This window comes from Corvus hawaiiensis, unplaced genomic scaffold (assembly GCF_020740725.1).
Source record: "Corvus hawaiiensis isolate bCorHaw1 unplaced genomic scaffold, bCorHaw1.pri.cur scaffold_32_ctg1, whole genome shotgun sequence".
Lineage (NCBI taxonomy): Eukaryota > Metazoa > Chordata > Aves > Passeriformes > Corvidae > Corvus > Corvus hawaiiensis.
Window position 1 is genome coordinate 469,291 of NW_025963366.1, and position 15,964 is coordinate 485,254.

At 53.8% G+C, this 15,964-nt stretch overlaps 2 protein-coding genes across 2 annotated transcripts in view; one reads left to right on the plus strand and one right to left on the minus strand.

Moving 5' to 3' along the window:
- Positions 1 to 12,421, plus strand: part of LOC125321009 (zinc finger protein 271-like) — an 80,898-nt gene extending 68,477 nt beyond the window's left edge. The window contains exons 9-10 of the mRNA XM_048293444.1: positions 2,723 to 2,726; positions 11,906 to 12,421. Coding sequence (XP_048149401.1) covers positions 2,723 to 2,726; positions 11,906 to 12,421 — 520 coding nt within the window. The remainder of the gene's footprint in view (positions 1 to 2,722; positions 2,727 to 11,905) is intronic.
- LOC125320969 (zinc finger protein 208-like) overlaps positions 1 to 15,964 on the minus strand; it is a 430,705-nt gene that overhangs the window by 158,418 nt on the left and 256,323 nt on the right. The window lies entirely within an intron of this gene.

The window sequence follows — 15,964 nt, forward strand, 5'->3', positions numbered from 1 at the left end:
ACCCTCACACTGTCACCCCTGGGCACACCAGAGCACCTGGGGCCCGCTCTGCACAGCTGCCCCACACATGTGTGCTTCCAGGACCCCATCTGTGGGATATGCCCACCTGTAATACCCATCCCCAACAAGGCTCAGATGCCAGCACTGTCCCTGCCTGGGACATGCCCACAGCTCCCCAAGTCCCTTGTTCCCACAGAGGGTCTCTGCAATGTCCTGGCCCTGGGCCCAGGCCAGCGCTGGACCTGAGCAGGAAGTGCCCATCCAAAGGGAAGTGGAGAAAGAGGAGCTTGTCCCCAGGCAGCCACTTGGAGCTAATTGGGCAAAGAGAGGTGTCCTGGGAGGAGGAGGGATGATGGTCCCCTGCCAGCATCTCTGATAAGCCCTGTTTGCCCAGGGCCCGAGGCACCAGGAAGACATTCAGACATTTTGGGTTGAGGGGAAGTCTGTGCATAGAGGAGCTGAAGGCAGCCTGGAAGCCTGGGCTCCCTGCAGGCCTGGCAGCAGGGAGAGCCTGTAGAGGGGGGCAGAGCTGGGGACACAGGAAGGCAGAGCCATGGGAATGTCTTTGTTTCACCATTCCTTCTCCCTGCTCTCCTGGGTCAGAGATTCCTGAGGGCTGAACTTACCCTTCAAAAATGGCAACTCCACCACTCCCCTTCCTGTCCTGCTTTTCTGAAACCCCTGGAGCCATTCCCAAGAGCACTGCAACCATGGAGCCATCCCTCCATCTCTTGGAGACATCCAAGTCTCACAACCGCACATCTCTCAGTCTCTGGGTTTTCTTCCCATCCCTCATGATTTGGGATCCAGGCCCTTCAGCAAGGCATTGGAGAGTGTCTGTATCCCAGGAGGGATGCAAGAGGACACCCCCTTGACCTGTCTTGTGGCCATTTCCTGGGCTGCCTTCCTTTCCTGAATTATCCCCATGGGATCCTTGTCTTGCTGTCTGGGTGCTCTCTGGAACTCTGCCCTTCCCCTGTCGTTGCCAGTTTCAAGTCCTCCTTCCCAGGCTGGCCGGAACACGGGTGTCCCGTTTCTTGAGAGGGATCTGGTCTCTCCCAATGAGCCCCCGAGCTTCCAACAGGCTCCCACGGTTCCTCTGCAAACTCCTCCTCTGTCTGAGATGTGCCACATTCCTTCCAGCTGTGCTTCCCAGACCCATCCACTTCCAAAACCATCGAGCAGCCCCTGGGACAGGAAAATCCTGCTCTGGTTTAGTGATCTGCCTAGAAAGGTGTGAGGAGAAATCTTTTGAGGACACCCAAGCTGCAAATCAAAGGCTGTGGGTAAAAATCTGCTTTGGGTTCTGAAGCCCATGGGAGCCTTGCCTGAGGCTCAAAGATTCCCAGTGTCTCTTGCTTTGTTCTCAGGTGGATCCAGATGCCTGTCCCAGCTTCCAATGTTGCCTTTCCCTGGTCTTAAAATTAAGAACCAAACACGGTTTAAGGGAAAAAGGCTTTTTACCTTGGTATTTATTTAAGGATCTTAAGGTGCATGACTTCGTCCAGGTGGAATGCACCAAAATGCACATGGAAATGCACCCAAAATGCCCACACACGATGGATCGTGTGTACAATTTATAGACCTTGCAAATTAGCATATCTATCAAAGATTCCCCAATGAGAAGCTTAAATTAATAGTGTGATATCCCCCCATCCCGAGGAATTCCGCCCTGGATGGCCCTATCTTAGTTTGCAGAATATGTTCTAGGGAGGACCTTGGTTTCTCAGGATAGCATAGGACTTTCTGGCCCTAAGTGTGAGGCTTCCAAGATGTTTGTTCTCCTGGCTTAACGGAATATTAGGACTATGCTAAATTATCAGGCTTAAGGAACTACAAGTATGCATGCTAAAAGCACTGAGGACACATAAAAGCTATATAAAAGGGTATATAAAAGGTATAGATAAAAAAGGCAAAAAATCATCATGGCATCACCAAGAAGGAAAAACCCACAGGGAAGTGATTCCCAAGAGCTGTCCCTGGCTGTGATTCCTGTTTGACATTCCAGGGCATTAGTGAAGGGTTCTGCTTCTCTCTTTCCCAGGGACACTGTGGGTCCATCTGAGATGTGTTGTGGGCCAGCTGGGAAAGCATTTCAGGCGCCTGCCTTGACTCTTTGCTCTGGAACTTGCCCAAGGAGCTGCACATCCCTAGGAAGGCCAAGATGTCTGAATGTCTTCATGGTGCCTTGGGCCCTGGGCAAACAGGGCTTATCAGAGATGCTGGCAGGGGACCATCATCCCTCCTCCTCCCAGGACACCTCTCTTTGCCCAATTAGCTCCAAGTGGCTGCCTGGGGACAAGCTCCTCTTTCTCCACTTCCCCTTGGATGGGCACTTCCTGCTCAGGTCCAGTGCTGGCCTGGGCCCAGGGCCAGGACATTGCAGAGACCCTCTGTGGGAACAAGGGACTTGGGGAGCTGTGGGCATGTCCCAGGCAGGGACAGTGCTGGCGTCTGAGCCTTGTTGGGGATGGGTAGTACAGCTGGGCATATCCCACAGATGGGGTCCTGGAAGCACACATGTGTGGGGCAGCTGTGCAGAGCGGGCCCCAGGTGCTCTGGTGTGCCCAGGTGTGACAGTGTGAGGGTCTGGGTAGGGCATCTTCCCCTCTGGACTCTGCTCTGGAGCTGGAGATGGGACCGGTTTGAGGCCTGCAATGCAAGAAAACGAGGTGGTGTGAATTTAGGAAGTGCCACACCTGAGTAATTCCCCAAGCCTCAGCATTGTATGCAGCTGATCACCACCCCCAGTACTCCCCAGTGCTCCCCAGTGTCTCCAGTGACTGGAGATCCCAGTTATGGGGTTGATCACATTGCCCATGACACTGTTCTTCTCCCACATATTGGGTCTGGGACTGGGCTCAGCTCTGGGATGTCCCACAGGGAAAGCTCTGGGAGGGAAGGGGCAGCGGGAGATGGGGGATCTGGCTGTGGGGGCTGCAGGAGGATGGATTGTGGTGGAGTGGGGGCTGTCCCCACAGGGTCCCCAGCTGCCTTTGGCTCCCTACCCCCCCCAGGGCCTTGGCCCCCGCAGGTGCCTGGGCCATTCCAGGGGCAGCTGCCCCGTGCAGGAAGCTGGAGGGATGCCAGGCAAGGGGGCTGGATGCGTGCCGCAGGTGGGATGGACTCTGTGCCAGGGCCGGGCTTGTGGCCAGGGCTGGGGGCTGTGCCAAGCCGGGCTTTGGCCTGGGGGCTGTCGGGGAGGGTGCAGCGAGGAGTCCCGGCAGGGATAAAGGTGCTCCTGGCCCGGTGCAGCCTCAGCCAGCGCTGCCCAGTGCGAGAGGAAGATGAAGGTGGCTGTGCTCAGCGTGGCCCTGCTCTTCTCCATCCTGCTGTGCCTCCTGGCACAGGCCAAGGTGAGGCACCAGCCAAACAGGTCCCCACACCCTGCCCTTTCTGGCCTCTCATCCCACCCTTTTGGTGTCCCTTCAGGAATTTCCTCCTGGCTCTCTCCTCTATGTCCTAGCCAGCCTCCCCAAATGCCCTCCCACTGACCATTCCCAAGCCCTTTCCTTCCATGCCCCCCCCAGTCCTTTGCCTTTCTTCCTGGCCACTGCAGCGCTGTCTCCTGATACCATTCCTGGACTCACCCCCAGCTCCCAAACCCTCTCTCAGTCCTGTCGCTTTTGTCCTTGCCCATCCCCGTTCTTCTTTCCCCACCAAGCCCCTCCCTTGCACTCCCATGTCCCTACACCACAATTCCTTTCTCCTGCCCTGTACCTTACACCGTGCCCCTTCTACGGCCCCAGCCACGTCCCTTGGCTCCTCAATTTACCCCAGGTCAGTGTCTTTGGGTCTCCCCCAGCTCCAAACAGATCTCCTTGGAGGCCCTGAATTCCCATCCCTTTGCCTCCGCCCTGCTCCCTGCACCCGTGTTCCCCCCTCAGCCCCACAAGGTCCAATCCAGACCAAGCCTTTGTTGTCCTTTCCCAGGCACTCCTGGAAGGAACCCAAGATGATCTCCAGGAGGTGAGTGGGGGGCTGGGACTGGAGGGCATCCCCTCTGGTAATTGGGGGGCACTTTGGTTCCCCCCATCCCTTGCTGGCACTGGGGACATCCCAGTGACCAGCGAGATCTCCTGGTCTCTCTGCAGGTGGATGTAGTCAATGTCGACATCCTGAAGACACCTTAAGTGGGTACCAGGAGTTCTGCCGGTGTCAGACCCTCCCCTCGCACGCCCACCACACCCCAGGCCATCCCATGCTGCCCCAGCACAGCCCAGTGCAGCCCTGCTGACACCCCAGACACCTCCCCTGCCCCACGGATCCTTCCCAGGGAACCCCTTGCCCAGGGCCCCTGTTGCATTCCCATCCCAGGCCCCCCAGCACCCTCTGCAAGGCCCAGGCCACAGCCCCTGCCCCAGCTGTGCCTCTTGGCCAGGACCCCACTGCCGCTGGGCAGGAGCACAGCAGCTCCTGCACCCCATTGCTGCCCGCAGGCCCCTTCCCCAAGGACCCCTTTGCTTTCCCTTTTCCTCCCAGTGCAGCCCAGTGCCCCCAGTGTGTCTCTAACGCTGCCTTTGTCCCCAGCCTGCTCTGCGTAAAAAGCTGGAGGAAGTTCTGCGGGTGAAGCGCCTGGCTGCCTCTCTGGATGCCTAGGTGAGCAGTGCCTGCAGGGAGAGGGCTGGGGCCAAGGCCCCTCTCATGTCCCAGTGGGCACCAGAGGTCACCTTCTGCGAATGTCTTTCAGGATTGCAAGTTGTGGGGACAACCGTGTCCTTTTCCCTACTAGTGGAATGAGGAGATGATCATCCCTGGAGGAATCCCCTGAACCCTTTGAGCCCAGGGCCATTTGCCCCTGACTAATCAATACACCCTTTTGGCAAAGCTACGCTCTGTGTCCGTGTGTCTGTGTCCGTGTGTGCTTTCCTAAGGAAATTCCCCCAAATCTCCAAGAAGTTGATCCCCGAGGTGTTGTCCTGTCCCCGTGACCATCTGCACATCCCGTCACTGTCTCACTGTCACCTCCACACATCTCTGAGCCTGCTGGCACCTCCCAGGTTTGCTCTGAACTCCTCCCTCCTGCTCCCCACCACCAGGAATGACCATGGGAGCTCAGACTAGGAGCACCCAGGCTAGGGATGGATAAGAAGCACCTGGCAGAGGCGGGAGGAATCCCCCATTTCAGGGGGGTTGTGGGGTGCAGGGGGGGCAGCTGAGTCCCCTCCCAGATCCAGGGCTACAAACTGGGGACAAGATGCCTCAAGTGCCTCAGCTGAATCGTTTCCCTCAGCCCTTGGCCCGGCAAGTCTCTGGCTGCAGCACAACCTCTGTAGGAGACTTTGCAATGGGAAGACAAAAGGAAGGAATTGGTCCTTCCCTCTCCCTCAGCCTTCCTCCTTGTGCTGATCTTCTTGTCATCTCTTAGCAAAACCAACCAAAACTCATCTGCAGTGAGGTGTTTCCGAGGGTCCGTTCCCAAACAGGGCCACAGGAGGATTTTCTGCCAGGGCAGAAGTGAGACCTGTGGGATTTGGTCAGACAGTTTAAAACATGACCGTTTCTAAATGCTGGAAATCCAGAGGCTACAAAAAGGAAGTCTGCAGTTGGAATGGTCCATTATCCTCCTGCTTCCCGCTGCTCAGCTGGCCAAGCCCAACTCCAGAGGAGCAGATCATGGAAAGCAGAGCTGCAGGGAGTGTTGGAGACTCATTCCCAGAGAGAGAGGGAGAAAGAGTGAAGTAGGGACAAGAATTCCAGTTGTTTTCTTGATCACAACCACCACAAACAGCTCTGTACTCAGTGTGCAACATCCCGATGCTGAGGCACACTCCTGGTTTTTCACCACAAATTGCATCATTTTGGAAACTGTCCCTGGATTACAACAAAACCACAGGCCAAAAATTGACTCTATTTGCTTCCTACATCAGAAAGCAGCCAGCTTAGAACTGGTGTGGACCAGGGGAATCCGACTGTTTAATTAAAACAAAGCATCGCGAAGGCCCGAGGCGGGTGTTGACGCCATGTGATTTCTGCCCAGTGCTCTGAATGTCAAAGTGAAGAAATTCAATGAAGCGCGAGTAAGCGGCCAGCGTAACTACCATCTTCTGAGGAGATACCTGTTACGAAGTGGGCACTGCTGCAAAGGTCACTCCTCCTCATGGTACCACTGTATGCCCTTTGAAGTGTAATGAAGCCGACTTCTGCCCCGGCATGGTATCATTGGAATCTCCAGTCAACAATCTCCTGCTAAACAGTTGAACAAATTTTATGTAAGGACCGTGCAGCTTTTTACCCGAATTCCGGCCCAGGGATTGGTGCCTGGCAAGATCCGGTAATTTATTGAGAGGTCTACTGCCGATCTTATTCCTCCTCTCCTAAAATTTTGGACACTTTAACTATCCGGATCTCTAAAATGTGTCCATCGATACGCCTGTACCAGGCATTGACCGGCACCCAAACTTCCCATTTTGATTGGGTGGACCTGGCATCTAAAACTTTTAATCTAGATTCCTTGTGTAAAAACAGGGCCTACCTGTGCTCTCTAAATTTACCATCTGGCCTCCCTAACTTGGCAGAAAATGCATTTGAACTGGTGACACTGGAGTTTTACACATCGGGTGTGTTTGACACTAAGGAGTGTGTTCGTTTTCCTACGGTTTGGGAGGGTTTTCCCAGGCTATGGGAGGTGTAAGAACATCTTAAAACTCAACCAAGTGTGGGAGAAGACAGCTGTCTCCCGAGACTTTTTGTACTAAACAACGGGGGAAAAAGCAGCAAGGAGAGGGAAGGAACATTGGAAACATTGCCTCCTGAGCTGGAGAACAACCTGCCAGCAACATCCCCACCCACATCTCTAAGTTTCCTCTTGCGTGACTTTTGAATAGGTTCCCACAGAGGGAGGAAACTGGTAATTGCCCTTGTTCCCCAGACCAACTTATCAATGTTTCTGTTCCTCATTCTAAGCACAGCTAAGCAAACATACAAATGACAGATCAGCAATTATTCCATAAGCAATTCCTAACATCTTGAAAACTGTTTCAGGTCCAGCTCTCTTAACCATTTTAATTAACTCTAGCTGGGCCCAAATTCCTTCCTCTTCTAACTAACTGCAACACAGCTAGCCTATAACTAAACTCTTTATGTTTCTTTTAAATCTATGTTTCGCCCACAAAAGGTGTTGGTCTAAGGAGGAAGAACATCTGCTGATAAGGTTGAAGGCTCAGTTTTGGGGAAACAAAACCATCAGTAAACTCATTGCCAAACACATTCTGTCCAAGACAGGGAAGCAGATGAGTGATAAGAGGAGATTGCTGCCCAGGGAACCAGCTGTGGGCATGGGAACAGCAGCTGGGATGAGTCATTGGCCAGATAATGAGGAGGAACAGCTGGGAACATCAACCAGCAGAGGGAAGGGCAGCTGCGGGCCCATTATCAGAGAACTTTCAGTCAAAGTCTTTCAGCTGGGAAACTCAACTCCTTCCCATGGGCATTCAAGCAGGTACTTAATGGCCAGCAGATGACATCACTGGCCAATGAGTCAGCCCAGGGCTGCTTCAGATGCATCAATATGATAAGCCAGATAAGAACATCAGCCCGAGATAAGAACAGCAGCCCGAGATAAGAACAAAGCAGGGACCCAGGAAGAAAACTCCTGAAGACCTTGCCAGAAGTGGCTGACTAAGAGAGCAATCAGGAGAGGTGCACTTCCAGCACCTATTCCATCTAGATTGGGGGAAATCAGCCAAGATTACTCTGCATGACATTGAATGCCTGTCCTGCAAAATTCTACCCAGTGAAATTTGTGTGGCATTTAAAGACAGATGGGAAACACCTGGAAAGTTTAAGAGCCTTGGGAACTTGCAAATTCAATGGGAAAGCTGACAATAGCGCTTCCAGGGACTTAATTACAGCCAAAGAAACTGAGAAGACTGTGCAGGAGATGAGCAAAAGCTGAGCTCCTGGTCCAGACGGGATTACCCTAAAGGACCTCAAGAAGACAGACCCTGAGTTTTCCCAGACCATGGAGATAGTCAACCTTTGGTTAACAGCAGGTAAAATCTCGGACATGGTGAGGGGATGCAGGACTGTATTAACACCAAAGTCAACCAAACCAGAACATTTCCAAGACATTAATAACTGGAGACCCATCATGATTGGCTCCATCCTGTTAAGACTGTTCTCCAGAATATTAACAGCAAGGTCGACTAAAGCATGCTCCCTCAACCCAAGGCAAAGAGGCTTTATAAGAATGGCAGGATGCTCTGAAAATGTGAAACTCCTGCAAACAGTAATTCGGTCTGCCAAAAAATATCACAAACCGCTGGGGGTTGTATTTGTGGACATCACTAAGGCTTTTGACACCGTCAGCCACCAGCACATTCTACATGGTCTGCAGCAAAGGGAAGTGGAGCCTCATGTCATCAGCTTGGTGAGCAATATGTATGAGAACATCCGTACATATATCACCACAAAGAAAACACAGAGAGACCACATCCAGATCCAGGTGTGAGTCAAACAGGGCAACCCAATGTTGCCTTTTGCAAGCTGGAAGAGAGTGGCAGAGGGTACCACTGGGGAATGAACAGCGTCACAGCGATGGCATTTGCAGACGATCTGGTCTTATTGAGCGATTCCTGGGAAAACATGAAGCAGAACATCAAGATATTAGAGACCTTCTGCAATCTCCCCGGTCTCAAAACACAAGGGGAAGAGTGCCACGGCTTTTCCATCAAGCAAACAAAGGACTCTTCTAGCATCAACAACTGCACTGCTTGGACCATCACCGGCACAATCCTGAACATGACTGGCCCCGGTGACTCTGAAAAAGATCTGGGCCTGCAGATTGACCCTTGGATTGGTGTAGCAAAATGCATCCTATCTACAAAACTCACATTCTGGTTACAGTGAATTGGTAAAGTCCCTCTTCAAACTCTAGGAATCAAAAAATGGATAGCCCAAAAACATATACCATCCCTCAAGTGACCTACCTGGCTGACCATTCAGAGCTGAAAGCAGGGTTCCTCAAGGCCCTTGACCTAAAAGTTTGATCAACCCTCAAGGAATGGCTGCACTTACCTGCAGGTACCTGTGATGCCATCTTGTACTTGAGCATGAAGGATGACGGGTTGGGTATTGTGATGTATGGATGCAAGAGACACAAGGTAGGTGTAAGTGAATCAGGTTTATTGTAAAGTTAGAGAGCGTTCATACTTTTGAGTGTGAGAAACTGTTTTAGCTGCTCGCTCAAAAACCAGTCACAGTCCCCTAATAAATCTGTTGTCTTGACAGTTTGTCATTCTTTTCTGAAGGCTTGCAGCCTGACAAACAGGACGCCTTTCCTGTTTTCAGATCCTGTGTAATCAGCTTTCTTCCACGCTTCTCAGCATTCTTGCTCACGCGATGCAGCAGCGGCAGCTTCCTCGGTAACTCCATGCAGCAGCCTCTCCAGCTGGCAGTGGCAGCTGGGGCAAGAGGGCACAGGGGACAGCTCTCCTTTTGCAGCCTCACGGGACAGCAATGTGTCTCAGCACCAACCCCGGCAGCGGGCAGCAAACAGCAAAGGCAGGCAGGTCCGATCAGGCAGCACTGGACCTCAGCGTCACTCACCGGCAGCTGGCAGAAGTGGTGAAGGCAGCAGATCTGATTGAGCAGCAGTTGGTGTTGGCAGCCAGGAGAAGCAGTAAAACAAGGGGGCAGACGCCAAGAGCAAGGCACAGTGCAGCCCCATCTTGGTAAGGACAGGCACCCACTGCGAGCACCACAGGTGACCGCTGTGCCTCCAATTGCCGAGCAAAGGGGGCAGAGCCCAGACCCCACACATCAGCAAAGTCTCGGTGTGCCCCCAACCTCTCATGGGATCTCTGCGATTGCTGAGAACCAACCCCCCAGCCAGAGAGCTCACTCCCCAGCCACCACTTCCAAACTCTGGTTTCTCTGGCTGAGCCATCACCATGGTATGTGAGGAGGCGTGGCCATTTCTTTTGTTTCCTAATTGCCCCTAATTGTCTCCTGGGCAACCCCCTGCCCTCACTGCCTCTTCCTTTCAGATGGGACAAAATTCCTGAAAAGAAAAACAAACCCACAACAACCAGCAGTCACACCCAGCCTGAGGGGACTTCTCTGCTAATTGGTCATTATCCACCAGCAGAATGGGCAGCTGCAAGGACTTAGACAATCAAGGACTCCCAAAATATCCTGTGACTCAGAGAATGACATCATTCCATTGTGAACCTCCCTGACCTGGGGGAGGTACTGAGCATTTCCACCTGAACCTGAGCATATAAAACCTGGCTTGGGGGAACTAGGAAACCACTGCTGCTCAAGGGATCCAGAGGAGGAGCAGAACTTCCACAGGACCAGCACTTTTGACAAGACTGTGACCACCACGTGGTAGGATCTCCAGCACCACTCTGACCAGCACGGTGCCAGGTTGTACTCAGTCTTTGTGGCTTAAAACCCGTTTTCTCTTGATTGCTGTGTTTATTGTAATCTCTTTAATGAATTGTGAGCCTGACCGGAAATCTCTCTTGAGGTGGTTGAGGCGGGTTCATTTCTCCTGCCAGTTTCCCTTAAAAGCAGCACAGTGTTTTTTGGGAGGGGCTGTTTGGAGCTTGCAGGACTCCAAAGCTGAGGCAAAAAGATCCTCTGGGGGATGCTGGGGTGTCCCCAGGAAGGGTTTTTCTGGCAGTCCTGGTAGCTGATGCCAGCAGAGCCCCCAAGGTGGGCGGGGGGATGCCAGGTCCCGACCCCACAGTGAGAGTTGGCCTTCCTGGGTCAGGCACTGCTGCTTTCAGCCCAGAGCCAGGGGGTTGTGGGACCCCCCAGAAGAGCCAGAGCAGGGGCACCTTGGGACCCTCAGAGGGAGGAGAGCAGAGAGGAACAATATCGGGACTGGGGGAATGCCGGCAATCTGGAGGAGAGGGAATGTGGAGAGGGTGAACCCTGTGATTGCCTGCACCCTGAAGTGGGGACCTCAGAGAGGGGGGACCTCAAGGATTGCCAGGACCCTGAAGTGGGAAAGGGGGGATGCCTTGAAGCCCTGGCACCCTGAAGCAGAGAATAAGGGGAGAAGGGACCCCAGGACTCCCAAAGCCCCCCAGCATTCCTAAGTGAGGGGATGCCAGAGAAGAGGGACACAAAGGATCTCCAAGTTTGGAGACCAAAGTGGAGGGAGCCTTGGAATTCCAGGGACGCCAGGCAGCCTGGGGTGGGTGGGGACCAAGCAGGTGGGGGAAACCCAATACATTCAGGACCCCCAGCAGCAGGGACACGAGGGAGCCCCCAGAAGCTCAAAGTAGAGAGACCAGAGAGGGGGAACTCGCAGGAGGCTTCTTTTGAACTGAATCTTGGTGTTTTGGAGGTTTTTATGGACACCAGAGGCCCGGTGACTTCTAGAGATGGACTTGGGCAGGAGGAACGCCCAACCCAATGCGCTCACACCTTGTTTTTCCCCATTGCAGGAGTTCCCATTCCCAAACCTTGGCCGGATGGAGGAGAAAGCTGTGAGGAAGAGGAAGATGCCCCAGGACAGCCAGACAGGTGAGGCAGAAGTCACTGCCCCTTTCCCCCTCTCTTCTGCTCCATCTCTCAGCCCAGCATCACCCCTGGCTGCAGGACAACCCTGCTGCCGACGCTATCCTGCCAAGGATGAACTGGGGGATCTCCTTCCCCTTCCCTCTGACATGGAAGCAAATCCCATCCTCTCTTTGTTCTTCCTCCCTCAGACAATGAGCTGAGGATGGAGACCAGGAAGGGCAAATTCCCCCGACAGAGTCTTGTGGAAGAGGTCGTTTTGAGTGGCTCCACGTCACAAGAACGCAACGGGAAGGAAAAGCCCCAAAGATGCCATACAAAGAGGGGCTCCAAACCCAGGCCAGGGTGCTCCAAGGAGGAAAGACCCACCCTGTGCCGGGATGGCAGCTGGAGCTCCAGCCAGAGCTCGGACCTGGTGGTCCATGAGCAGCTTCATGATACGGAGAAGCCCTATGAGTGTGGTGAATGTGGGAAGAGCTTCCGCTGGAGGTCCCACCTGATCCGCCACGAGAGGATCCATACCAGGGAACGGCCCTACAAGTGCTTGGAATGTGGGAAGGACTTCAATGTCAGCTCCAGCCTGATCCGCCACCAGATGACCCACACAGGGGAACGGCCCTACAAGTGTGGGGAATGTGGGAAGAGGTTCAGCAGGAGCTTGGCCCTGATTCACCACCAGAGGATCCACACCGGGGAGAAGCCCTACGAGTGTCCCGAGTGTGGCAAGAGGTGTCGGGACAGCTCCAAACTCCTCCTGCATCAGCGGATTCACACAGACGAGAGGCCCTTCCGCTGCCCCGACTGTGGGAAGGGCTTCTGCCGCAACTCTAGCCTCGTCCCCCATCAGCGCATCCACACTGGGGAGAGGCCCTACAAGTGTCCTGAGTGTGGGAAGAGCTTCACTCGGAGTTCTTACTTGACTAATCACCGGCAGAGCCACCGGTAAGGGAAGCCCTGGGACCGCCCCAACTGCAGGAAAAGCTTTGTCTGCTGCCCCATCATCATCCTCCATCAGAGGACCCACTTTGCAAAGAGAGCTGGTGACCCACATTCCTGGTGATCCACGTTGGGAAGACACCTGGATGGTGATCTCCTTATTCTGGTTTTCCACAGGCACCTGGGTGAACACAGGGGCAGGGTTGGTGGTGTTGCAGTTTTCCCTGTAAGTAACTTCTTTGTCTTATCCCTTCTGTTATCAATATTGTTGCCCTTCCTGTTTGTTCCTTATCTCATTGTTGTTCCCAGTAAATTGTTCTTATCCCAGCCCAGGATCTTTGTCTTTTGTGCTTTCCATGGGAGGCATTAGGGGAGTGAGAGGCGCCACGGTTTTAGTAGGAGCATGAAATGGGGGAATATCATTCCTAAACCACGGCACAAGCAGTCAAAGGGGTTCCGTGGTGACATCCCAGGCTTTTCCTGGGATGATAAAAAGCCGTGGGGTCAGAGGCAGTCAAAGCCATTGCATGGTGACATCCCAGGGGACTTCATGTTGCTGGGGCATTGATCTGTCACAGGTACTCACAAGGGCTCCACGGTGACATTCCAAGTGTCTCCAGGCTGCTAAAGAGCCACGAGGTCACTGGCAGTGACAGAGGCTCCACGGTGATATCCCAGGGGTCTCTAGGCTCCTAAAGATGCATTAGTCACACACAGCCACAGGGACTCCACGGTGACATCTCAGGGGTCTCTGGGCTGCTAAAGACCTGGTCACAGGGGTTTCATGTGAAATGCAAAGGGTGTCTTCTTCCAAAGGGCCATGAGCTCACACATACTCACAGGGGCTCCATGGTGACAACAGACGTGTCTGTATGCTGACAAGGAGCCGGGATGTCACAGTCAGTGACAGGAGTCCAGTGGTGAAATCCCCGTGCTCCTAAAGAACCGTGAGGTGACGGACACTCACAGGGGTTCCATGGTGACATCCAGGAGTCCCCAGGCTGCCCTAGAGCCGGGATGTCACAGACACTCACAGCGTGCCTGTCATGGGCAGAGTGGGAGCTTCAGGCGATGTTTATTAGAGAAGCTGCCACTGGGTTATGAGGTGCAGAAGGGACCCCCAAACACTCCCCATAGATCCCCAAATCCCTCCAGGACCCCCAGGCTTTCTAAACTCCTTCAGTGAGGGGAGCCTGGGAACGGCCGGATCCAATCCCAGCCCCAGATTTTGGCAAGGGTTTATGGTTTTTTGGCAAGGATTGGACAGGTGGAATTGAAGCTTTATGTAAATTGTCCCACGGGATGAGTAATAGCAAACCAGATCTATTTATATAAATACAGATCTAATTGATTACCCTCATGATTAGAGAAAAAGATCTTAATCAGAATTATTTACTGCACAGTATAGGAGCTGTAACAACTATTACAATCTAGTGCTCTAGGATGCAATTTTGAAGCACTTGTATTAAAGCAAAACCAGTCCTTAAGCAGAGATTGATGTCACTCACCCAGATCAATGACCGTAGGCAAATGTCTGTGACTCGGCCTTGAGCAGTGACCTTGAGGAGTGTCCCCACTCCAGGGAGGGATCTCCACCACCCCCAAGAAGGGAAATGTCAGAAGACATTGCCATTAAAATTTGGGACGGGGCTTTTCTAGTCTGACGTGCTGCCCTGTCAGTCAGATGTGCCCAGGCTGTGCCAACTCCACAGCTCTGGAGAAGCTCTCAGTGGCGTCACTTGGTTGGTTGTTCCTTTCTCCAGGGATTTTACCAGCTCTGCCACAGCTGCAGCTCCCTCTGAGGATGTTGAACTTTGAAATGGAGGAGTCAGGCTGGGTTCTGCATTCTTCACCCCAAAAGCAGCGGGACCTCCCTTCTGCATTCCCCACTGGGGGCTCTGCAAACAGGGCCTTGTTGGAGCTGTTTGAGCCCATTCCAGGCAGAGCCTCCTGCTCCAGCAGGAACTGCCTTTCCTGTGCCATGACCAGGGCAGACCCTGCTGCAGGAGGAGCCCCAGGCCAGCCCAAGACATTGAAGGCCTCAGTGCAGAGTGCCGGAGTGGGAGCTGTGCCAGGGAGAGCCTGAGACACCAAAGGCACCTTGGCAGCAGCAGCTCCTTGCAGGGCATGGCCAGAAGCCTCCCTGGCCAAGCCGGCCCAGTGGCCACCATGGCAGAGCTGCTGCTTCAGGGGGTGACTTCTGGCTGGGCTCTGCTCCACCCCACAGAGTGTGAGCTCAGCACTGAGTCTGGCACAGCCCCTGTGCCTGAGCCCTGCACAACCTCAAGGTCACCTGCGGCCGCCTGGCTCTGTCAGGCCCTGGGGCAGGGCAGAGGGAAAGGCCAAAGCAGGGGCTGGCTTTGGCTGCTCAATGTGGGCTCCAGCAGACATGAGGAGTTGAGCGAGTTGAAAATGAGGTCACTGCTGTGACATGGGCCTGACTGACAAATGATTGGTCTCAGGAATATCTTGGGGACAAGGTGTTCATCACAAAACCACTCATCCCTGCAGAGACAAGACCAGGAGAGAGGAAAGGGGAGAGCCAGGCCCAGGGGACAGGGCTGGAATGGTGATGGCTGTGAGGTCACTGCCACTGCAGCAGCCTGGCGGGCCCCCAGCAGACATTCTGGCCAGAAGCTTTGTGAGGTCACACAGCACATCAGAGAACCCCCACAACAGGAATTCCATCCTTGGGGAGTGGAGGGGTTGGCACAAACCTCCTGACCTTGAAGAATTTTGGGATGGAGCATCGCTCTCTGGCTTGCATGGTTGCAGTTCTGTGCCACTCTCACTGTCAAATATTTCCTCCTTAGATCAAATCTAAATTCCCCCTCATTCAGTTTAAAGCTATTGCCCTTTGTTCTGTCACTGCAAGGTTTGGGAAAAAATAACACTCCATTTATCTTGGACCTCGATCACTATGTTTCCATTTTCAAAGACCTTAGAGAGAACCCAAAAATCTCCCAAGATGGGCTTTGGAGGCCTCATCACAAAACCAGCAGGTGGAAGCTGAGGGCCCTGGGCTCAGTTCTGTGGAGACTGAGGACAGAAGAGAAGTAGCCTGGGAGGGCTTGGAGGGAGGTTTCAAAGATGGAGGAGCTTTTCTTCATTGTATAAAACAGCCTGACAAAGAAATAATGGCACCAAGGGCAGCTGGGCAGCTCCAGACTGGACACCAGGAGAAAGGTCTTTCCCTCCCAGGGAAGTGCTGTGCTGCAACACGTCCCCCAGAAGGAGTCTGGAGCAGCCCAAGGCTTTGTGTGCCCAGGCAGAGGCAGGCAGGACGCAGAGCTGCCAGCAAAGGAAGGGGCCGGCAAGTTGGAGCAGCCGGGGGGATGAGGACAGCCTGCAGGGACAGAGGCGCAGGGCAGGGACAGCGTGGGACAGCCTGGGCTGCAGAGGGCAGAGGGATGGGCAGCAGCTGCAAGGCCCTGACAGAGCCAACTTGTGCAGCACTTTGGCCACGGCTGCTGGCCCTGGCCCTGAGGCCAGCAGGAGACAAGTGACCCTTGCAGCCCTGGGGCCTCAGTGCCTCCTTGTCCCTGCTCAGCGG